At 30.7% G+C, this 25390-nt stretch overlaps 2 protein-coding genes across 7 annotated transcripts in view; one reads left to right on the forward strand and one right to left on the reverse strand.

Moving 5' to 3' along the window:
- Nucleotides 1-19783, reverse strand: part of LOC139426981 (uncharacterized) — a 45650-nt gene extending 25867 nt beyond the window's left edge. Inside the window, exon 1 of the mRNA XM_071187253.2 lies at nt 19541-19783. Within this exon, the coding sequence (XP_071043354.1) occupies nt 19541-19640 (100 nt within the window). The 5' untranslated portion in view covers nt 19641-19783. The remainder of the gene's footprint in view (nt 1-19540) is intronic.
- Nucleotides 4243-16944, forward strand: LOC107447250 (defensin BmKDfsin1-like). Of its 6 annotated transcripts, none has more exons than XR_015432654.1 (3): nt 4243-4995; nt 14339-14416; nt 16632-16944. XR_015432654.1 is itself a non-coding variant. In XM_087159809.1 (3 exons), exons 1-3 carry the CDS (start codon nt 8070-8072, stop codon nt 16760-16762), a joined length of 237 nt encoding a protein of 78 aa, XP_087015935.1. In that variant the 5' UTR covers nt 8058-8069; the 3' UTR covers nt 16763-16944. The 6 variants fall into 6 exon arrangements, 2 of the variants coding, with proteins under 2 accessions (XP_087015935.1, XP_087015934.1); XM_087159809.1 differs by lacking the exon at nt 4243-4995 and adding an exon at nt 8058-8097; XM_087159808.1 differs by lacking the exon at nt 4243-4995 and adding an exon at nt 8068-8140.
- Nucleotides 19784-25390: the final 5607 nt, after the last annotated feature.

A 25390-nucleotide genomic window follows, 5' to 3' on the forward strand; every position in this document is an offset into this window, starting at 1 on the left:
GCAGATGAAAGGAGAAATGCTAATACCCAAAATTATCGGGATTTGAACTCCAAAGGGAGGTATTAACATCAGGGTCTGCTGTATCTCCCGGAAATTCTTGTGATTCAGACCAATTTAAATTGCCCGTTATTAGCGTAGTATCAAATCAATGTAAATTTAACTGTTTAATAGATAGCGGAGCAACAATTTCATTATTGAGTCCAACAATTTTCGATAAAATAAATAAAAATAATCAAGTTTCAGAATTAAAATCCAATATAAATATAAAAGCAGTAAATGGTAGCAAGGTAGAAATAAAAGGACACTTTAAACTTATCATAGAAATAGGAAATATATCGGTTGAACAAAATTTTTACGTTACTAATAAAGATTTTTCAAGAAATTATGAAGCTATTTTAGGAATAGATTTTTTAAAAGCCACAGAGGCAAGTATTAATATTAAAGATGATAGTATTAAAATCATGGAAGAAAAAATTCCATTAAATTATGTATCAAATATAACTCATGAAAACAGTAAACATATAAAATTACGATTAAATCAGAAATTGCTAATTCCACCTGGAATTCCGTCAGTTGTTTACGTTGACGTACCAATACTGCATGAAAATTGTTCTAAAATAACAGTCGAGAAAAGTAAAAAATTAAGAAGAAAAGGGGTTTCTTTTGAAGATATCAATAATTTATTAAATGTAATTGATAATAAAACTCGTGTCGTTTCAAATAATAAAACAGATAAAGCCATTATGTTAAATAAGCATACAATTATAGGTTCAATAAATAATTTTGATGATTTGCCAGAAGAATTACCCGTATCCGGAGAATTACCCCCACCAATTAACGAGCATGATTTCAAATTAAAACATTTGGATTACAAGACGAAACACAGAGTTGCACAAATCTTGTTAAAGCATGAAAATGCGTTTGCTAGATCGACAATAGAACTATCGGAAGCTATTACTGATCCTCACGAAGTTCAATTACATACTTCATAACAATCCCATTAAATGTCCTTCCTACAAAATACCTTTTCATTTGCGTGAAGAATTTCGAAAACAAATACATGATTTAGAAAAGGCTGGGATTATTTCAAAATCAAACTCAAAATATAACGCTCCTGCATTATTTGTTAGGCAAAACAGTAAATATCGTCTCGTATTAGACTTTCGAAAACTCAATGAGATAACGGTTCCCCAGGATTTTGTAATTTCAACTTTAGATGATATATTGTTCGAAATTTCTGGATCAAATAATTATAGGAGTACACTAGACCTCAAGACAGCGTTCAATCAAATAAATATTAAAAGGAAAGATCGACATAAAACAGCATTTACCACTCCTGATGGTGTTAAATATGAATTTAATCGCCTTTGTTTTGGCTTGAAAAACTCGCCCAGATAGCACAGGAAGCGTTAGGTGATTTGCTACACAATGGAGCTCTCGTCTACATAGACCATATCATACTATATAGTAAATCTATCACAGAGCATTTAACTCTTCCTAATGAAGTTTTGAACAGATTTTCTAAATTGCAATTAAAATTTAATCCGGAAAAATGTCAATTTCTCACAAAAACGTGTACATTTTTAGGGTTTGTCTTAACACCTCAAGAGTTGTCAATAGACCGCGATAAAACAGTTAAAATAAATGAATTTCAAGTTCCTAAAGATTAGAATCAGATTAAATCGTTCTTGGAGTTAGCTGGATTTTATCGTCGATATATAAAGAATTTTTCAAAACGCGCTTTACCTCTCACTAATTTACTCCGTAAAGATGTACCCTTTGTTTGGAATGATGAAACACAAAACGCTTTCGACGATATAAAAAATGCAATTTTGAACCCACCTGTTTTAGCCCTACTTGACCCGGAAGCCAAATTACAATTAACAATAGATGTCAGTTCTTTAGGGATCGGTGCAGTACTCGAACAAAAATATCCAAATGGGGAGGTTAAACCTCTTTATTTTTACTCAAAGAAATTAAATCCATCTCAAGCTAAATATAGTGCTACAGTTTTAAAATTTTTTGCAATCTATTCAGCATTGATTTTTTTAGAACATTCTTAATAGGTAGAAAATTTAATATTTACACTGATCTCAAACCTCTCGAAGGTTTTTTATCCAATAAGAATCCCTCATCTAAAATTTTGAGGTGGAAGCTAGGTCTGGAGGAATTTAATTATAAAATAATTTATATAAAAGGCAAACTCAATGTAGTCGCTGACCATTTATCACGATATGTCAATAACCTAACAATTGTTTTTCCAGAAAAATCAGAACTAGTTAATTTACAAAGCCAAGATCCTAAATTGAGAAAAATTATTGATAAACTAAAAGAAAATAACAATTCTGAATATCCAAATTATTTGTTAGATAAAAATGGAGTGTTAATTCATTTGTCCAAACGGAACAGTAAATCTCCGAGAAAAGATGTTAAGAAGCAAATTTGTGTACCCACTTCTTTAAAACCTAAAGAATTCGAATCAGTCCATTCAGAGATAGGAGGTCATCTCCGATTTTTTAAAACCTATAATAGGTTAAATGAAAATTTTTATTGGGACAAAATGTATAAAGATACGAAAAATTTTGTAAATTCATGTATTCCATGTTTATCAAGACGTAGTGTTTTTAAAATGCAATCAGCCCCAATGCAGATGGCCGAACAAAGCACATATCCCTCAGAGCGTTGCCACGCTGATATTTTTGGATCACTGAAAGTTACCACATCGGGGAACAAATACGTTTTCTTAATGATAGACGTATTTTCTAAATACATCCATTTAGCAGCCTTACCAGACATGAAATCAGAAACCATCTCAAAAGCATTTTTTGACAATTATATAGTTCACAGGGGTTGTCCTAAAGTAATAGTAACTGACAACGCCAAATACTTTTCAGGTAATGAATTTACGGAGTTTTGTAAGATCCAAGGTATCGAAAAAATAACGATATGTCAATAACCTAATCTATCCTACCGTTAGCCAAGGTGCACTTCAAAGTATGCACCTTGGGCTAACGGTAGGATAGAAAAACCGAACCAATCAATTGCAAATATTTTGGCAACAATTTGCAATGAAGATAACGAATGGGACAAACAACTTTCACAAACTACTCGTATGTTGGCAATTAACTCTGCAATTAACGAAAGCACACAAGCTTCTCCATTTCTTATAGAACACCTTAGACATGAGATTGCCCTACAGTTTGGGTGAGGGTGACAAATTTCAATCCCAATCAGAATATGTAACTAAATTAATTCGGTCCCTAGACGAAATTTTTTCCAAGGTTTCAGAAAATTTTAAAACTCAAGAAGAGAAGAATATTGGGAGAAGCGAAATCGGTAAAAATATCGAAAAATTTAATTATCCAATAGGCTCCCTCTGCTTCGTAAAAACTCCAAATTTAAAGAAGTCAGGCTTGTCAAATAAATTACTACCAAAATTTGAAGGGCCATATCGCATAATAGAGCGTTTTTCCAAAGTGAATTATCGAGTCAGAAATGTCGAAAATAATCGAAAGGTTTTTAACTGTCATGTAAACAGATTGACGCCGTATATTCGAAGATACAATTACTTGCATCTTACTCCTAATAACATTGCAGACCTGCAGGCAAATTTCAAAGAGACACATGAACCGGTTAGTAAATATAATTTACGTCACAATTAAATACAAATGATAAGTAAGTTCTAGATAAAATATTTTAATGTTCATAAATGTTTGTGAAAATTTTTTTTTGTCCATTAAGATAAATTTATTACAAGCATGAGAAATTTTTTTTTAAGAGATAGGTTAAGTTTATTTTAATTTTTTCAGTCTGATCACCTGGGAAAGTTGTAATGAAATAATTTATTTCTCACTTAAGATTAATTTGTAAATTGGTTCTAACACCCTGATCAAGTGTTTGAATTTATTTCAAGTTAGTTTAAATAATAAAGTTATATAATACAATCATTTAAATTACGGGGGAAGTCTAGGATGCTCACCAGGGGCCTGTGATCCCTGGCTATTTTTGGTCCCATTGGACTAACTGATATTTTTACTTACAAAGATATTGTTATTACTTATACTTGCATTTAGAGTTTAGTGAGGACGGAAAAGAAATAGAGCGACAATTAGGACTGCCTGCTAGCACAATTAAGGTGAAGTCTTGGTTTCAAAGCTACTGCACCAGGAGGTGTGCTGACCATCCTCATCGAATGTTTGTTAATCGTCTCCATGAAGTGTTTGTTGATCGTCTTAATGAACTGTTTGCTGATCGTTCCCATGAAGTGTTTGCTGATAATCTCATCGAGTGTTTGATAAGGCTCTACGTACTGTTGGTGCCACAATGACTGTTCCCACTCACATGGTTCCAACACCTATCCTTCAACTGGATTTCCCTGCTCCTCCAGTTTTATCATTTGGTAAGATTCCTCTACAACCACCTTCGTTGCCAAAAACAGCTGCATCTCAAATACATGCTTCACCACTTCCTCCGAAAGTACTCAGCAGCCTACATCTGACTACGAGAGACGAAGCATTAGCTTGGACATTAGCCTGTGGGATCCAGCTCGACATTGTTTCCAGTGCCAGAAAATTTCTTCAAGGATTGTAACTTCGTGAACTCGTGGACTCTTGCCTTAGACACTAATGAAATTTTTTCACTTTGATTCAGCTCGACATTGTTTATAGTGCCAGAAGATGTCTTCAGGAATCGCAACTTCTCGCACCCATGGAGTTTTGCCTTGGACACTAATTAATTTTTTTTCACTTTAAGAGAACTAGGTCCCTCACCAGGTGCGTCAATGAATTTCTCGGTAGTCCCTCGTCTGTGGCAGGGGAGGGATGATTCAGAGCAAGGAGTCCCAAAATAGTAAATGTGCCAAAAGCATCGATAAAGTGAGCCAAAGGGTGAGTTTGGCGAAGATCCCTTTTGGTGTAGGGGTTGCACCCATTTAGAAATCAGTAGATGTTTTGCATAGCTGTTGGAAAGTGACCTGTTTTTAGAGATGACGCCCTGGTGAGTGAATCCTAGATTCTTTCTCCCTTTTGTATTACTTAATGTTATGTCAATATGCAATCAAGAGTATTTTAATCATTAAATTTAACTTTAAATATGTGTTATCTAATTTTAACTCAAATTAACATGATACATACTAAAGTGATACCAATAGGCGTATCAAAAGTTATGAAAGATTCAAAAGACATTTGTATATTTTTTTGTGCTGAACCTAAACGCAAGCCATCATAGCATTGGTAGGGAATTGAAAAATGTAAAATTTTCTCATGATTAAAAATTAAACCAATAAATGGCATTCGCAAGAAAAATAAGGTTACTTTAACTTAAATAAATAGCTGACAGAACATGCATAAATAATTAAAACTCTAAAATAATTAATTAAGATATTGATATAGCACTTTTCTGATAATGTATTATTAAAGTGCAGCAATTGCATTGAAATTTTAGTCGTCTCAAGATATTGTAGACGTGATATGAATCGTAGATACAAAAAATAAATGTATCTGGCTCCGTAATGGTGAAAGATAAATGTTTATGCAATAAATTAATAAATAAAATGCAAGACTGTTTTTAATGTAACTATTCATAATAATTATTTTTATTAACAAGTACAATTGTTATAAATTATTTTCTAATCGTAACCCTCAACGCCACACGATTAATTCAGATTTCTTCGAATAAAACTATAACTTGAATAAAACTATATGTACAAAGTAAGAAATATAAAGTAATGAAAATTACAAACATTTAGGATGTCTGGAAAATACATTACTAATTTTAGAAAAATGTGCTCAGATTTAAACGCTATTTGTTATTATTCTTAGCATCATTTGAATTAAAAAGAAACAAAATTCGATAGTGAAAAATTTAGTTAAATCAAAAATTTACTTTAGCTGAATTTAAAGTTTAAATTATAATTTACTTAAAGTTTAGATTAAAGAAATTTAGCTTAGTTTAGTTTAGTTAAAACAGAAATCGTTAAATACAGCAATATCGAGAATGAGAATACAGTATGTTCCGTTATAAGAAACTTAAATATATTCATTGTAAGACTTTTTTGTGATATTGAGTATAAACGAAATATGTACATTGGGCATCAAAAATCAATATTTAACTTTTTAAAAAACAAAAGATTATTACAGACGAAGCATTGTCGAGTTTCAGCAGAACAAATAACAAAATAAAAGTTTGAAAAACTTATGCTTTTTTGTTTCTTTGAAATGTTTTCGTATTTAGTTAGAATAAACCTTTTAGTTTAATTTTCAAATGAAGTAGTAACTTTTTTTGATGTATTCGCACGTCCATCCTTGTTTAGTTATTCCAGACGAGTTCGATAAGATCATGTGACTGTGGTGACTACGTCGATTGGAACAAGAAAGTTTAAATAAATTCAGCAGTCCAGAACACCCCTTACTATTGTTCTTTGGTCAAATTTTTATGGTTTTATTCAAGTATATTTCATTTACTGTTTTCAGCTCAAATAAGTGGTTTCTCCTCCACAATCCTTCTCACAAACATGCATAGGTACACTGTTAGAATTTTCATTCTAAAATTATTTGAAAATGAACGACAGCAATCTGACCATCAAATTAACTGTAAAGCTTATGGTGAAAAATATTTTTTATCTTTACGGTTTTTTAAACTGTGTACTAGAATGGTTTCAAAACCGTAAAAATGAAACTTAACTGGGCACTGGAGTTAGGCTTTTCGTTGGATAATAGTCATATGAGTTAGGTTGTGGTTTATCAAGATGAAATATTGTGGTGGCAACATTGGGACTCTAACTTCCATTCTGTCTGTCATGAGTTGACAGATTAACCCTGGCGGCTATAGTATGTACCTAGCTGCAAAGGACTAGGTGGCTAAGTTGCTCTATTAGGTGGGCATTTTTGATTCGATTAAATTCCGGTTGTTCAACCACATTAGGTAATAGCAGTTTAAAAACGGTTTTTCTCTCAGTTAGCAGATTGAATACTATTATATTTATAATTATTTGACTAATTTGTTTGAAAATAGTAAAAAAACAATTAAAAAAATGTTCTTTAACCATTTTTTCCGAGAAATTTCTAATAGTGTACATGATCAGCTGCATGGAAATTTCTTGAAAAAAAAAATATGGCTGTGCTCAAACTTTTGACAAACACTGTGTAATATCTTTTTATACACAAAGGGTACGATGTAGCCAATATACAATAAATAACTATTTTCATACAACTAAGTTTATTTTTCACTGTTTTAAAACCAGTCTAGATGCAAACGGTTTAAAAAGCGTAAATATAAAAATGTTCTTTGCCATAAACTTTACGGTTAATTGGATGGACTGATTGCTGCCGGTTATTTTACAGCAATTTTAGAATGAAGATTCCAGCAGTGTACCAATACAGGTTTGTGAGTAGGATTGTGGAAAGAAACCACTTATTTGAGCAGAAAACAGTAAATAAAGTATACTTGAATAAAAATTATAAAAATTTGAACAAAGAACAATGGCAAGACTGACGGATTTATCCTCTGGACTGACGAATTTATTTAAGCTTTTTTGCTCCAATCTGAGTAGTCACCAAAGTCACCTGATCTCATAGAACTCGCCTGGGACGAACTTAACAAGGATGTCAGTACGAATACCTTAAAAAATTACTAGTATATTAGAAAATTAAACTAAAAGTTATATTCTAACTAAATACGAAAACATTAGAGTACCAATTGAAAAGAAATTATGTAAAATTTTTTATGCAGAGGCTAGTTTGCTAGATCATCTGACTTCATCATAAATTTTCTCGTTGAGCATAATTCCAAAATTATTTGCGCAAAATTTAATGATGTTCGTATAAAGCGATGTTACGAAATTTACTAAAAATCTTATCATGGATACTTCATTGGATACTTAGTTTATTTCCGAAAGGTGCCTTGTTATTTATTTCGTATTTCAATTTGAGTCTTTAAGTTACGAAAGATTATGTGTCAAATATAATTGCATGAAATGTCAGATCTGAATAAAATAATCTCTTGTAATCTTAACAAACAAGGCTAAACAAACAATGACATTAATATAAAAACGCTCCAACTCCTGATATTAGATGATGATTTTGAATGTCTTTCATTTGTGTAAGTACTGTCTCTGTACTTAAGGCATATTTTTTGTTAAAAGGTTAACTTCATGCATTTCGTCTCTTTTAATTTTGCAAAGTATTTTAAATGCATTTTTCTTTTTTATGGCTGCTAATACATGATTTTAAGATCTTTTCCCATACGAAGTATAACAAAAAGATATGCATGCTAAATTTCTCCATTGCCCATATGGACAGTAACAAAGCTACTCATCGCATTTAGTTAGTCATTAATTACATAAAAAACCACTAGACATTAAACTAATTAAGACATTTAAATATCGATATAGATATCTTATTATATTATGCATGCGTATACTTATTATTTTTAATTAAATGATTAATAAAACAGATAATCACTCAGTTAAAAAGTTGATTTTAGTCACTAGATTCTTCGTGAGGTAAATCTAGAAGAGTTTTCGCAGAGTTCAACAGAATAATAATAATAAATAAATAAATATTAGATATTTACTGCGAATTTTTGTTTCACTTATTTTTTGATTATAAATAATTGATACAATCACACTTAATATACAAATAATACTAAAATAATAATTGTAAGGGGGCAGGGAACTGTCCTTGCATCAGAAAGGTCCTGGGTTCGAATCCCTGGCAAGGCATGGATGTTTCTTTCTCTCTGTCTGTGTTCTAAGTCCCTTCTCCTTTGTGTGTGAATGTGACCCGCCCTATAAACGGGTTGTGGTTGTGTGAATGGCGCGGCAAAAGTCGAATTCCTGGTCACAGAAGGCGCCACTGAAAAACAGGAACAATCGCACCCCCACTGTCTAAACAGACGTAGGACCAAAAAAAAAATTATAACTTACTGTATTGTGGAATTTCATTTCACGAGTTGTAATATTGGGTAAAAATATCAGGATATTCTAAATCTCAAGTAAAATTGCAGCAGTAGCGGGAAAGAAGAAAAAGAACACGATCGAAAAACCTCCTATATTTTGTTAAAATCGGTGCAAATAGAGCACGTAAAAAGTAATTATTTTAATGTATGATTCAAAACAAATGCACAAATAAAGCGTTTTATACCTTTCAAAAATCTTGATTTAAGGAACTACAAGAAAATGGGTTGTTAGAACTATCAAAAAGTCATTGGATTTACAATGAAATCGGCACAAATAAAGAACGTCAAAAGTGATAACTAAAATTCGAAATTCATGTATCGTTATAATGATGTATTAAAAATATTGGGATTTTCAAAACTATGCTTGAATCTGTAGCGTTAACCATAAAAAAAGCGATCGAAGAACTACATTGATTGATATTAGGTGTGTCAAAAACTTAAATGCGTAAATTTCAAACTTCCGAATTTTTTTTTTATTTTTGAAAAAAAAAAAATTATTTTGTTCCTTTTTGCCGCAGGTTGTGCACCCCTAGTTTAGATACTGATTATTTTAATGAAGATTATTATAGTTACGTGGGCCCATTGACCTCTGATCCAATGATTTTTGTGAAACTATCCATTGAATAGTTTTTTGGTTCTACTTTTAACCCTAGATATATTTTTAAGTTCTCCCAAGTAATTATTTATATTAATTAATGGAAAAAAGTTTGATAATCATACAATTTCCACTTAATTTTAAACTTTTTAGCTATAATATTTGATTTATAACAATTGATATTGAAAATATGCTATCATTATTCCTACCTTGACCTTACAGTAAATCGAATAAAACAGACTTATTCCATATCTAATTTTTTTTTTAAAATTTTGATTGAAAATCTTTCCGCTATTCAATTTTTCAAGAATTTAGAAGACACATTATTTTAATACATGATCCTCAGCATGCATGTAAAACTAAATGGTTTTTTATTGTTATATTTGCTTATGAAGACTTGTGTGCTCATTACAAAACACCCTTTAAACGTCCTATTCAAATTTATAAGAGATTGAGGAAATTAGAGAAAAAACATTACAAAAATGCGTCTGTAGTAACATGGAGGTAGCTAGTTCGAACCTCCCCATGTCCGAGGAGGTATGCGTTTTCTGTATTTTTCTATGTTGCGCTGCGTGCATATCGACTTGACAAGGGCACATTAGCCGAGCTTTGTAATGAGTACACAAGCCTGCGTATGAGTGCATAACAATAAATAAATAAAAATGAAAATAAATAAAAATAAAAATAAATAAAAATATAAATAAATAAAAATATAAATAAATAAATATAAAAATAAATAAATAAATAAACATGAAAATAAATAAATAAATATAAATAAATAAACATGAAAATAAATAAATAAATATAAATAAATAAATATAAATATAAATAAATATAAATAAATATAAATAAATATAAATAAATATAAATAAATATAAATAAATATAAATAAATATAAATAAATATAAATAAATAGATGCATTCGGGATTACGTTGAGAATTGTACCCCCCGCCCCAGTCTCTTCTCTTCCATTTTAGAATGTTGGAACAGCCCTGATGTCGTAATTTTATTTACCCTAATGTAGTAGTTATTTAGTAACAATTGAGTTACTGATTTAGCTCAGCCCTGTCCAGCCATTTGTACATTAACAAATGCATATTTGTTATATTTTTCAATGTTGGTAGGTGTTAATTTACAGTTTACATAGAAGAAGACCCTCCGACGAAAAGCTAAGTTACAAAGTGCTTACGGTATTGTTAAAATTCTGACTTTTGCTTAAAATCACCTAATTTTGAAGTTTTTACCACCAAACAGCATTGCATTAAAAATTATATTTTTTTGTTAATTTTGCCAAAAAGTCATTACCAAAGCGTTTCGGTATAAATTACTTTGATTTTTAGTGTTCCCACGGAGCCAGAAACACGGTAAAATTGATCTTATTCTGGTTGTTTTGACCATGCTTTTTTATCCCTGTAGGGGAGTAATATATTGGTAAACTAAATATTTTTGCAGTTTAATAATTAAAGCAACTTGCTTATTGAGCCTTGTTGACCGCAAATGCATTCTCGAAGAAATACAAATTTCTTTTATATTATGTTTCACAGAGCTCTAGTTTGCTAGATTATCTGACTTCATCATAAATTTTCTCGTTGAGCATTATCTCCCAATTATGCGCGATATTTGTATAAAGTTTATATAGCAATGTTACGAATATTACTGAAAATCTTGTCATGTATTGACTCATTGGAGGCTTAGTTTATTTCTCAAAGGCATTTATTTCGTATTTCATTTTGAGTCTTTAAGTTACGAAATGTCTAATATAATTGCATGAAATGTCAAATCTAAATAAATAATCTGTTGCAATCTTAATAACGAGGCTGAACAAAGAATGACTTTAATATAAAACCGCTCCTACTCCTGATATTACTTTTGAATTTCTTTCCTTGCGTAAGTATTGCTTTTCTTCTTAAGGCATATTTTTCATCACTTTGTGCATTTTGTCTCTTTAATTTTATAAAGTATTTTAATGGCGTTTTTCATCTTTTGTATAGCAATTAATACGTTTATACATTTAATGTAAAGTATATAATAATAATATACGTTTTTAACTCCCTTTGTCCAGATGAAGATAAGCATGTTAAATTTTTCCGTTGCCCATATGGCCAATGAAAAAACTACTCATCATATTTAGTTAATCATTAGTTACATAAAAAATCTGTAGAAATTAAACTAGTTAAGTTATTTAAGTATCAATATAGATATCTTATTATATTATGCATGTTTATGTTAATTATTTTTAATTAAGTGATTAATAAAACTGAAAATCACGCAGTTAAAAAGTTGCTTTTTCAGTCACTTGAATCTTCTTAACTTAAATCCGGCAGAATCTGTACACAATCGAACAAAATATTAATAATAAATAAATAAATATTAAACTTCTATCACGAATGTTCGTTTATTTCATGACCATAAATAATTAATGCCATCAAGCATAATATGATTTTTACTATAATATGAAGTATTATAGTAAAGACTATAATATATAGTATTACTATAATATAATTTTTACATTGTACATTTGTTGTAATTTTTACATCAAAAATCTAATATCACTAAGCACATTAAGACATTTGAGAATCAACATAGTTATCCTATTTCGTTATGCATGATTATTTTAAATATTTTATATTAAATGAATAATAAAACTAAAAATTGCTGATTTTTCAGTCATTAGATTCTTCATAAGGTAAATCTAGGAAAGTCTTCGCACAATTTAGCAAAATAATAACAACAAATAAGTAAATATTAAGTGCTTACTACGAATACTTGTTTCACTTATTTCTTGATCATAAATAAATGCGATAAAACATAATATGCAAATAATACTGAAATAATAATTACATAACTTATTGAAAAATCTTAAGTTATCTTGGCTAATTATAAAATCTTGAAAATCTTGGTTAATTATAAAATTTACTGTACATTTCATAATTTGTACAGTAAATTTTATAATTAACCAAGATTTAGCAAACAAAATTTTAAAAAAAAGTATGGAACTCGATTTTATTGCAGCATAGCAAATTAAATAAAAAAGTTTTGTAACAAATTATATTTGTTATTGCTAATAAATAAAGGTATATTTCTTTATATACCCTTATAACAATGCTTGGGTACATTTTCAGTCTTTGATTTATCGTTAAATAGCCTTTTAACCAATACGTAACACACTTTTTTTGGTATTGCTTACAAACTTAAACATGCCTCTGCAGAGATTTTGATCCTCTGCAGAGGGATAGGGTCCCCTACTTTGGTAGCCCGACGACTTGCACACGAAGTCGAGCACATTAAGGTAGAACTGTTTAACAAGGACCCATGCAGTGTACCCGCGATCCCTACGGAGGCTAACCAAAATGGTCACCCACCCGCTCTCTGATCGCAGCCAGCGATGCTTGACTTCGATGTTCCACTGGGAGCCGTGTCTTTGCGATCAGTTCACTGCGGGACCGAAAAAAGATGAAAAGCAGAACACGAAAAACCACAGTGGACGAGGGGGAAATATTTGGGTGAAATGCATTTCCACGCGATATGGAAATGTGGTGAGTTGGCGCTTGACTGGGGTGGAAATAATTTAGGCATTGTAGACAGGGAATTTATGGCCAAGGTTCCAACAATGTGCAGCAATTGTCAATTTATCGAAATTTTGATAACGAATATATCTATCGTAAAATTTAGACTTAGAGAGCACGATATGCCTGTTATCAAGAATTCGAAAAACCATAAATTGCTGGGTATTGTTGGAATCCAGGGCATATGTTTTATTTTGACAAAGCTAAAATTATTTCCACCTCAGTCACATCAGCTCATCGTGATACTCTGGAATCTTGTTTTATTCACACGAATGCCGATTTTCTTGTTAACAACATTAGTTTCTTGCGACAACCTCTATAGCTCTTGGAAATGCATTTTACCTCGATATTCCCCGCTCGGCCACTGTCGTTTTTATTGTACTGTTTCTCAACTTTTTTTTCTGTCAACTACTGTGGTTTTTCTTTAAATTTCGTTTCTCGTCTTTATTTTTCAATTTTTTTTGTTGGCAACTTTACTTTTAATATTTCGAAACACCTTTTTTTCTATCATTCACACCTGGCAAGTCTTGAAAATATGCGCCTGTGTTTGAGTGCTTGAAACACGTCGACTGTTATTTCAATTTGTATATATTTGAAGCAAATGAAATTTTTAATCAAGTAATTTGAACAAGTAATATGTATTATGTAATATGTAATAATAGTATAAGTACAAGATTGTTTTACATGGTGCCGTCAATTAACGATTTAGAAGTAATTTTCCATTTCTAAGGAGTAATTAATTTTAAATTGCTCCATAAATTTGGTTTAATATTACCGCCCATTTTTAAAGTTATAACGAAAACATTAGACAAAAAAATTTTTTTATTTCATAAAAATTTTTCTATCTGCAATAATATTTAAGCTAGATTAACAGAATTTTATGCAGTTATTGCAAACAACAACCAAAGTAATCGATGAAAGTTACAACTTTATTGCTTGATTTTATGGCATAGAGTGTTCAAAAATACTCGTTTTCTTTCGTAATTTATGGTCGGTCTTTCAAATCTCTGAAAGTCTTAAACTTAATTGCAATGTGTGAGAAATCGCATGAACTAAATACTTATAAGTTTACAAAATAGTCCTCTAAGTATTTATTGAAAAATTAAAAAAAAAAGTTTCTTCTTATTACAAAAGGCTATAGTACTGAGTAATTATTTGTTTATATTCATTTAAATGTCTGTTACATACATTTAAGTTTCTTTTTTTATAAATGTAATTTAGATAGTACTACAGAAGTAAAGATGAAAATGAAACTGACAACTGCTATTTTTTTGTTGACCCTTTTCGTAATGATTTCAGGTAATATATATTTGCATATAGTTATATATCTTCAAAAATTATTTCAGATAACTCTTTGTAATTTCATCATAAAAATAAGACAAGTCTGCAACTAAAAAAGTGTCTAGAAACTTATAGCAAATCTTTAAATATTTTTGGATACAAATTTCAGGACGAATATCAAAAATTTTCGATAAAGGGCTACTTTTACTTACATAACTGAAGCACTTTATTTTGTGAGAAACCAATCCATTGTACAGCAATCTCTACTGTGGAAATAAATAATTACTTATTGAGATAATGTCTTCACTATTTCTGAAATTCGTTGTTATTTGGTTTGTATATGCAACATATGATTAAAAATTTTTAAAAAAAAGAATAATGACAAGCGCGAGCACGTGTTTGATTATGATGGGAGTGATCAATCCAATTTAGTGATTAGCATCACTGTAGTATTAAGCATATTTTTGGCAGTTTCAGATACATTTTAATTTGGATAGGATGTAGGGATATTTATTCCAGAAAAATGAATAAAATCGTTCAGAAAAATTTGATTTATTAAGTGAATATTAAATAGAATATGGCCACACTCAAAAATATAAAAGTTTTCTAAAAGGATATGAAAGTTATTCTCCTCACATTGAGAATATTTTGTAAAGATTAATTATTCAACGGTTCAGACAGAGAGGCCCGAAGGACCCCAATCCAATCGCCAATAATTTTAAATTGAAAGAAAATTAATTTTTCCCAACGGGTAATAACGAGCATGGGAAGAGATTCATGGTTGGCGATTTATTACATAGCCAAAAATAAAGCCAACTCCCCTTAATCAATATTAAATTTGAAAATAATTTTGTAAAAGCGAATCGCCAAAAAGACTGTTAGAATTAGCTGAGATAAAATGTTAGCCATTACACTGATTGTCAAGAAAATAAATGTGTTTTTCATAAAATGTAATAAAAATTAAATAATTTTTTTTAACTTAGTTGAAAATAGATTAAGAATGACAAAAAAAAGTTTAAGAAATTAAAGAAATTTTAAAAGCTAGGAAATATGTAATGCCTATTATGGCATCACATTGATATTTTCAAGAAATTTTTTAGATTCATATGGTTGTTAGTAGAGGACAAATGAATAAGTAATGCATTCTAATGAATTTTATTGCAGCGATTTGAACAAAGTCACTCTCAAGTGATTTACACTAGTAGGTACATACAGAAAGCAGAGTTCTGTACTCACTTGTACTCTTTTTCTAACTTATGCATTGTACCATCCATCAAGGTATTGTTTCTGGTGCACTTTATCATGTGAAATTCAATAAGAGTAAAATTAAGTTGATAGAACTAATTGCTTAGAAGGAATTAAGGTTTAATGTACTTCGTATAAAATCATTATAACTTTGAAACTATTAGTTATCCTGATTTAATGTTCTGAGTACGAAAAATTATATAATATACCTCACATGTCTATATAGCAATGCCAGAATTCTTAAAAAGTATAAGTACAAAATTGCACTTTTGCTGGTTTATTATTTGTTTTGATTATTTATTTTTTAAAGTTTTAAATTATAAGTCTCATCGAATGTGAATTTATTATTATTTGAATGAGTGCAAAAATTACACAGTGAGCAATATCTTCTCTTACTTAGATAGCAAAATCAGACAAGCTAATATACATGAATACAAAAGTGCTCTTTTTATATTTAAAAGCGCAATAACTTATAAACTATAAACTCTCTCTCTCTCATATATATATTTATATGTAGTTAAATTAATTTTATTTTAATTACTTTCTTATTCTCTTTTTTTATCATTCTGTAATTTCTTCCATGTTTTCTCCACATTTTGAACTTATAAACTGGATAAACTGGAACACTTATAAACTGGAATTAAAGCGCTTCTTTCCGGGCAAGAGCTAGACGGTGACAAAAAGTGGTTTATATATTTCTTGAAACGTTCTTTTGATTTGAACGGTGTTAAGATTAGAGGAAGGGTTGAAGAGGTAGAATTTTTAAATAATTATGCTGGGCGTTCGCCTTGGTTACCATAGAAGTTCAAATGTTGTGAGATAATTTTGAGATAATTTAAGCTGGCGTGGCTGATCGCCAAAAGTAGCTGGTGTTTTCATAATTTTGGTGTTCATAATTCAATAAGTGAATAACTTTTGCCCGAAGCACGCATGTTTTTTGTTCCTGATTTTAACCAAGTGAAGATTTTACCTATTTTTTTTATTCCAGTTTCCGTCGTTAAAGTAGTGGCCGATCACGGATGCCCTGATGATTATATGGAATGTGGAAAGTATTGTAGGGAGACTCATACAAGACCAGGGATGTGCAGTGGAGATACTTGCAAGTGCGTTTTTGTGTAGGGATTCTCATTTGGACATTCGGGCAGTTGATTCTCATATTATATTACATTATCAAGCGCTATTGATGGAATCAGAAGCTCCAAGCTTGTCTGAATTCTGAATTTGTTGAAGCAGTATTTAAAAATTTTCTCAACAATGATTATATTTTTGAGTAATAAAGATACTAACATTTATAAATATAAGAGTTGGAAATGAAATTTTGTGCAGAAATCGTTGTTTTTTAAAATTGTGCGTAAGTTTATTTGAAACATCCTTTCATTTAATATGCTTTATATATATTGAAATAAGCTTCAATTTATTTGCCAGGTAGTAAGAGTTTGAACACCAATGAGAAGGGATGAATCAAAACTAAAATAAAAAGATTGCTTTACTGAATTTAAGAATACCATTCCTATTGGACGTAAAAAGCAATCACACCCAGGCACAATGTAACAAAGTCAAATAAAATTTGATTATTTAATATTTTCCTAATTCCTTGAAATAAATGCCTAAGTATATTATTGATGGTATACTTATAACATTCTTTAAATTTTAACTGGGTTTAGAAAAAAAGGAAATTTAAATAGTAGAGGAAATAAGTTATGTAAATTTATATTTGTTTTTGTAATAAATAATTTACCATAAAAATGTATAATAGGGTATACTTTGTACTACTAAACTAAAGTATAAGACAAACTAAATGATTCACGAAAAAATCACACACGGGTACAATGTAACAAAGTCAAATAAAATTAGAACATTAAATATTTTCTAAATTCCTCAAAATAAATGCCAAAGCATATAATTAATGGCACGCTTATGACATTTGTTTAATTTTATCAAGGTTTAGAAAACGGGAAATAAAATAGTAGAGAAAATAAATTGTAAAAATTTATATTTGTTTTTATAATAAATAATTTTCCATAAAAATATATAATAGGGTATGTTTTGAGCTACGTAGACTAAAGAAAAGCACAAACTAAGTAAACCACAAATAAAATATAGAAAGGCCTTAGTGTCTAAGCACCAGATGACAATTGAAAAGTAAATAGATAAACAAGTGCTTACTTATTTAACCAGTAAGGGCAGTGGAACAAGATTAAACAGGTTCTGCTCCTACTGGTTAAACCAATTTGCACTTGTTTTACTTTTCTAAACTCATTTGGCGTTTAGACATTGCGGAAGATTCTTGTTTATAGAAACGAAATTGTAGTATGGCTATTTCTGTGCTTTATTTCTGTTTTATTCACGTTTTGATTTGCTAACATTTTTTAAAAATTAACTATTTAAACATTGGTTTAACCCTTTGACGCAGATGGAAAAGCGGTGTCTCGTTTATATATAATATATATATATATATATATATATATATATATATATATATATTTCGCTCTCTAATTATAAGCAAAGACTTATTTTGGTATTTTTATATTTATTAACTACAGTTTAATAGTTTCTAAAAAAAATCGGTTAGGATATCGGAATCATATTTGTTCAAAAGCATAAAATCCAAAAATGTAGTTTGAAATAATGAAAAAAAAATTATCATTCATATTCAAAAATTTATCAATAATTGATTTCATTAATTAAAGAAATTTCAATGATGAATAACTGTTTCTGTTGAAACTATATAACTAACTATAAATGAGTGGAAATTTGAAAAATTATTGTTTGGAAGATTTTGCCTTCCATGCAGTGTTTCATGCTACATTTCATAACCATAAATGATTAAAATCCTTAAAATATAATTTTTTTCATTTATTTTGACCTAAAATATAGCAAAATGATAATAAATATGTTTAATGAACATTCTATGTCAAAGGAATAGAAAACGGCTAATTAAAAATTAACTAAATGGAATGAATTAAAGTGAATTCTATATAAGGAAAAAAAGATTTATGGAATGTTTGAATGTTAACATAATGGAAAATATATACGGTATAGCGACAAAAAGTCCTTGTTAAAAGCTATTGTTGCTCATAATAAGGTTTTTATTAGGCATAATGATTGCAAATTTGAAATCGTAGTAACAATTACAAAAATGAGGGACAATCGGGTATAATATGAAAAAAGCACAACTACTTCCACTTACTAGGAATAACATTTACCTTTTAGTTTAATTAATAAACTGAGTTTTAAATATGTTTACTAAATTCATAAATTTCGGTAAAACAACAATATAAATTATTTCCAAAGGAACTAGACTAATACAATTTCAACCTGGCGAGTAGCGACTTATAAACAAGACACTTCGTTTGATGCTTTTACTTGTTTCTAGAAATCAGGTTCGCAGAAAATGCTGTTTACTAGTTAAATTTAGTAGGAATAACACGATCTGTGACGTAGGCTATAGTATACCCAATTATTTTTATTGCTATTTTTCTCTCAAGAATCGCTGGAAATAGTATTTGAAAATTGCAATTGTGCTTTTAAAATTTTTAACACAAATCAGAAGGATACTGTACTGAAAAATACTATGACTAATGTAGTACTATGAATAAAGTAGTACTGTACTATGAAAAAGGAAATATATATATATATATATATATATATATATATATATATATATATATATATATATATATATATATATATATATATATATATATATATATATATATATATATATATATATATATATATATATATATATATATATATATATATATATATATATATATATATATATATATATATTTAATTATACCATATATAGGATTTTCAGAAACCTCTTTTTTGTCGAAACCTCTTTGAAAAGTTTAAAAATAATAATAAAAAATGTACTCAATATAACTTTACCAATAGAGCTACTAAGACAGTAAGATCGTACTGAATCTGTTACTTGCCTGTTAAAAAAAGGTTTGTGGACATTTTTATAGTTAAAGTGGACGATGCACATGAACTAGCTTATTCATGTTTTTATCATTTTTTATATTATTCAATCATTAATTTTTGGCACATCATTCTAATTTAATGCGCAAAATAAATTATTTATGACAACTTGCATTTTAACTATCATACCTACTTAGCATAATGAATAATAAAGTGATAGAAGGGATAAAATAGCCATAAAACCAATGTAAATTAAGAGTATTATTTTTCTTATTAAATAAATTTTTATGAATTCTTGATGTAATCTCTAAATCATGCTTTATTTTTTGCTTAGAGTGATTTGATTACTTGTTTTAGGTTCCAATAATTGCATAAATATTTTAAATAAATTGCATAAATGAAACTTAAGGGATTTGGTTTTTTTCATGGTAATCTTCTGCGAACGAAACGAACATTTTTCTTACTTATATTAAGTAACTAGTTAGCATTTTGAAATATATTTTTCATTCCAAATAACTCAATTATTTAACCTATAAACCAAAATTGAACGTTACAAGTATTTTTGAAAATTTTTAAAATTATGATATATTTAAAAAAAAATGCAAAACTCATTCCAATGAATTAAAATATGCTCCAAAATATAATTTAATTATTTACTTATAATAAATGTTAAATTATTCATTGAATTTCGTACAATAATTACTTAATTTTTTAGAAAGAGAGGAATAATTTATTTGTTAAATAGCTGAATACTCATTCTTCGTTCTTCGGGTGAAAAAATAAGCATAAATCAGTACTGAACAGCACAACAAGATCGTGTACAAAACTGTACGATAAATACCTACAATAAAAAAGCTAAAGTAATTTCCAAGATTTTTTTCACTTCTTATTACTTGCTACCCTTTCCGGTGGCTTTGCGTTATTAGATTAAGTAAAAGATGTATTCAGTAGTTCATCCCATCAGAATAAAAATTAACTGCTATTCAGTATCATCTGGCACAGTGCTGCTGCTAGAGGCAACTCATGATCTTTAAAATTTATCACAATCAAGCTACTTTCTCCTGAACTCATATAGGGCTGATAAAAATCCTATAAAAATAAAAATGACCAGTAGTATTGGTGCAGCTGGGAACGGCATCAAATTTGCTCATAAAATACTTTGTACCTATATAAGAGTATATTAATTTAATATATATTTTATTTAGTATATATGGCAGGCATTAAGACTGTAACAAAACAGTGCAATTTTAATTAAGATATTACTCAAATAGGTCTTTTACGGCCCATCAAAAGGACCACAAAAAGTACCTGAAAAATTGCTTGATTTTAAAATATTTTGACTGTGGTGGACGTGAACAACAGCATCACGCCAAATGATACAGAATGGAGTTAATTTTGCTGGGATGAACTACTAAAAACGAGTTTTTCTTATTCTAGTAACGTGAAGTGGTTAGGAAAGACAACAAATAAGCAAAATAATGGAATGATTTTATGTTTATTAATTTCGATCATGTATATCTTGCTGTTTAGTGCAGGATTTCATAGTGTTTTTGAGAACTGACTTATTTTCTGATTTTCTTAATTTATTTTACATTATTTAATATGATTTATGTATATTATTGATTTATTTATACTTTTTTTCTCCCTCTACGAAATCCGTATATTCATCTAATAGTAATTCATATAATTTAAGTCGAAAAAGGGAAAATATGAAATTCAAGCAACATAGGAAAATTTTTTAAAGATTTTTCTTTTTAAAACTTTAAATTTGAGTCCGAAAACCTATTATCAATCAGCTTCCATTTAAAAAAAATTGCTTCACATGTTTGTTCTGTCTGCAAAGCGAAACAGAAAACAGACTTTAATCCGAAATTTTTCTTTCTCTTTACAGAATCTTTGCATATATTAGCACGCAACGAATAACCATTCAAACACAGAAATAATTAATAATTATTGATCGTTCATCAACAAGAGACGTTATCGGTTTCGATTTGATTTTACTTTTGCTTTTAAAGACGCGAATTTTAAGTCTCAAAATTTTTTTTTAAGTGGTGGGGTACCGTGTAATGAAGTACAATAGAATTTCCTGTAAGAAATGCCTATAAGTTAAAGACACTTTGGCGAGAAATCGGTTGCGTTTATTATAAGTATGCGTGTTCAGTTGAGACTGTTGCCAAAGATAAATAAAAATGAGAAATGCTAAATTTAAATATAACTTTAATGAAAACTTAACAACAAAATTAAAAACATACAAGAACAATCGAGCAAACACTAACTGAAGAAAAACATAAAGCAGATTGCGAAAAGAGAAAACGTAAAGTAAAGTAAAGAAAAGAACAAAGTATCACGATGGTTTCGATGGTAACGAAGTTTTATATTTCTTGAACTTCAGTTCAGTTCAAAATAGATGACAAAAAATACTTTGAGCGTATGTTGAAATTGTTAGGTTCGCCAGAGCATGAACTTCTCGAATCAAGTACGATGATTTCGCCACAGAAACTCCCCCTCCAAATACCGGAGGTGTAGAGCTACGGAATTCTGAATTTCACACGTCTACCACTCCTGGTGAACACTTGAGGTTGAGATTCTGATTTTAAACAATTTAAGGGAATGAAAGTTTCCAAAATGGCAGGCTTGAGACGATCTATACTAATTGTAGCTGTGCGGAATCCAATTTTTAGTGTGAAATGTTTACTTTGCCGAGATAGTACCTGGAAAGGTCCGTCGTATGGAGGGATCAACGGAGGTTTGACCCAATCTTTTCGAATGAAAACTGAGTAGAATCTTTTAAGGCGGGATGTACGAAACAGGTTTGACGAGAATGATCAGATGCAGGAACGGTTGTAAGCCTTTCCATTGTCTCCCCCAAGTGTTCAATGAAAGTAGACTCTTCAATGGGTTTTGTGGAAGGGTTAAAAATTGGCCAGGTAGGCGTAAACCTGTGCCGTAAACCATTTCGGAACAGGAACCTTTCAAGTTATCTTTGAACGCTGATCTGATTCCTAGTAAAACGATAGGAAGAGTCTCGGTCCATCGAAGTTTGTTGTGGCACATAATACCTTGCTTTAAGGTTCTATGCAGGCGTTCGATCATACCATTCGCCATAGCATGATACGGCGTGGTACGTATTCTTTTTATTCCCAGCATGGACGATAGATTGGCAAACATTTTTGACATGAATTGTCGGCCTTGATCACTTTTTATTACAGCTGGCACTCCAAACCGGGAAATCTAATTAGTAACGAAACATTTTGCAACAGTTTCAGCAGAGATGTAAGAGATGGGTATGACTTCAGGCCATCGAGTATAGCGATCAATGCAGGTTAGTAAGTAACGATAGCCTTCTGAAGGTGGGAGAGGTCCAACCAAATCAATATGGATGTATTCGAACCTGTGATCAGGCAACTTGAAACTCCTGCAAAGGACTGTTGGTATGTCTTTGAACCTTCTATTTTTGACAGTTTATGCAAGAACGTGCCCAGTGTGCAATATCTCGGTTTATTGACGGCCAGATAAATCTCTGCTTGATCAGTACTTTAGTGCTATTGATACCTGGATGTGAAAGACCATGCAAAGTGTCAAAAATGATTTTTTGAAAATTGACAGGCACGTACGATCGCAGAAAGTCGTTGGACACGTCGCAGTAGAGGAAAACGTTTGGCTGAACTTCCATTTTCTGTAACTGAAGTGACGAAGATGAATGTGTCAATAGGTTCTGTAGTTCCTGGTCATCCTGTTGAGCTTTAGCAATATCTTCCAGATGTTGATTAGCCAGGCAAATATCGTTTATCCTAGATAGAGTATCAGCTACCACATTGTCTGCTCTAGACACATGCTTAATGTCTGTGGTGTATTGGGAAATGTAGTCGAGTTGTCGTGACTGTCTTGGCGAACAAGTATCATGCTTTTTCCTAAAGGCGTATACCAGTGGACGGTGATCTGTGAAGATGGAAAAAGATTTTCCTTCGACTGAATCTCTAAACTGTCGTATGGCAGAGTAGATGGCTAATTATTCCCCATCGTAGGTAGTATACTTCTTTCCAGCTGGAGTTAACTTCCGTGAAAAGAAAGCAATAGGTCGTGAACCATCTGGCGTGTGCGCTTGTAAGACTGTGCCTAAGGAAACTTCTGAAGCATCGACTGTAATGGAGATTGGATGAACTGAAGGAAAATATGCCAATGTGGCTGAATTGGCGAGGTCACGCTTACACTTTTTGTACGCAGATATAGCTTCATCAGTCCAATTTACCAAACTATTATCATTTTTCTTAGAATTTTTAAGAAAATCATGAAGTATAGCTTGGGTTTGTGCAGCATTAGGAATGAAACGGCGATGGAAATTAACCATTACCAAGAATCTTCTTAACTCGGATATTGCTTTTGGTTTTGGCAGATTTAAAATAGTCTCAACTTTGGCAGGGAGTGCTTTAACCCCTTCAGGTGTGCTTAAGCATCCCAGAAAAGAAACAGAGTCTTGGCCTAAGATACATTTAGTAGCGTTTAAAGTTAAACCGTGTTCAACCAGTCTTTGAAGTACCAGTTTAAGGTGTACTTTGTGTTCTTTTTCATCTTTTGAGTCAACTAAAATGTCATCAAAAGAGGGTATACAGAAATTTAAACCTGATAGTACTTGATTTATAAAGCGCTGGAAAGTTTGGCCTGCGTTTCGTAATCCAAATGGCATAAATTCATATTTGAATAAACCAAATGGAGTTGTTATTGCTGTCTTTGGTATATCCTCAGGGTTAACTGGAATTTGGTGATACGCTCTGCATAAATCTAAACTAGAAAATATCTTCTTACCTTCCAGCATTTGAGTACAGTCCTGAATGTAGGGTACGGGATATCTGTCGGGAAAAGTAACTGCATTCAATCGGCGATAGTCGCCACATGGTCGCCAGTCACCATTCGCTTTTCGGACCATATGTAAAGGACTAGACAAAGGACTTTTAGACGGGCGTATAATTCCCAATGACATTAGATAGGAAAATTCTTTTTTAGCTGCTCCCAGAAGTTCCGGCCGCAATCTTCTAGGTTTAGCAAACACAGGAGGGCCTGTAGTCTCTATGAAGTGAGAAACTAGAGCATTTTGTTTCTGTTTACCTAAACAGCAAGAATTTGTCAACGTTGGAATCTCCGCCAAAATTTTCTTATATTCAGTAAAAGGTTCAGATAAGATAGTTATATCAAAAGTAAAGTCTTGATTTTGAACTCGGAACCCGGATGACGAAAGTTTCGTATTGGCATCAATCAAACAGTTGTGTCGAGCATCGACCAGCAAATTGAAATTTGTTGAAAAGTCTATACCAATTATAGGTTGCTTAACGTCAGCAACAATAAATTTCCATCGGAATTGGCGTCTTAAGTTCAAATCTAAATCTCGTAACTTTGTTCCATACGTATGAATTTCTGTACCATTAGCAGCATACAGGTTAAGTGCAGGGTCAGCCTTACAACACAACTTATGTTTTGGAATAACCTGTAGAATCAGACGCCACCTGTATCAACTAGAAATTTGATATTAGTCTTCCGATCGGCCAGTAGTATTCTGTCAATCTGGCGATTGTTCCGGCCGTTAGGCAACCACCTTTTTAGTTTTCCGAATTTTTAGTTGCGTCGCTGGTTACAGTTCGAAATTTGCATGGACACTTGCATTTTCTTGCTGAGGCTCCGAAATTGGTGTGGTAGAAACAAAATTCATTAGCAGGTTCAATATATTGGTGTCTGAATGGAGAGTGCCCGTTGCGTGACATTTGACAATTAAAAGATGGACTTCCAGACCTATGAAAATTTGGACGATTTTGTACTATTTCCATC

The sequence above is a fragment of the Parasteatoda tepidariorum genome, chromosome 3, assembly GCF_982258835.1.
Source record: "Parasteatoda tepidariorum strain Cologne lab strain chromosome 3, Ptep-v5.0, whole genome shotgun sequence".
Lineage (NCBI taxonomy): Eukaryota > Metazoa > Arthropoda > Arachnida > Araneae > Theridiidae > Parasteatoda > Parasteatoda tepidariorum.

Bases quoted from the DNA above. Each gene is read 5' to 3' on its own strand.
- LOC107447250 (XM_087159808.1), top strand. From the start codon at position 8,083: ATGTCTTTCATTTGTGTAAGTACTGTCTCTGTACTTAAGGCATATTTT. The intron at 8,141-14,338 runs GTTAACTTCATG...AATGTAATTTAG, and splicing joins GGCATATTTTTTGTTAAAAG to ATAGTACTACAGAAGTAAAG. The intron at 14,417-16,631 runs GTAATATATATT...TTTTTATTCCAG, and splicing joins CCTTTTCGTAATGATTTCAG to TTTCCGTCGTTAAAGTAGTG.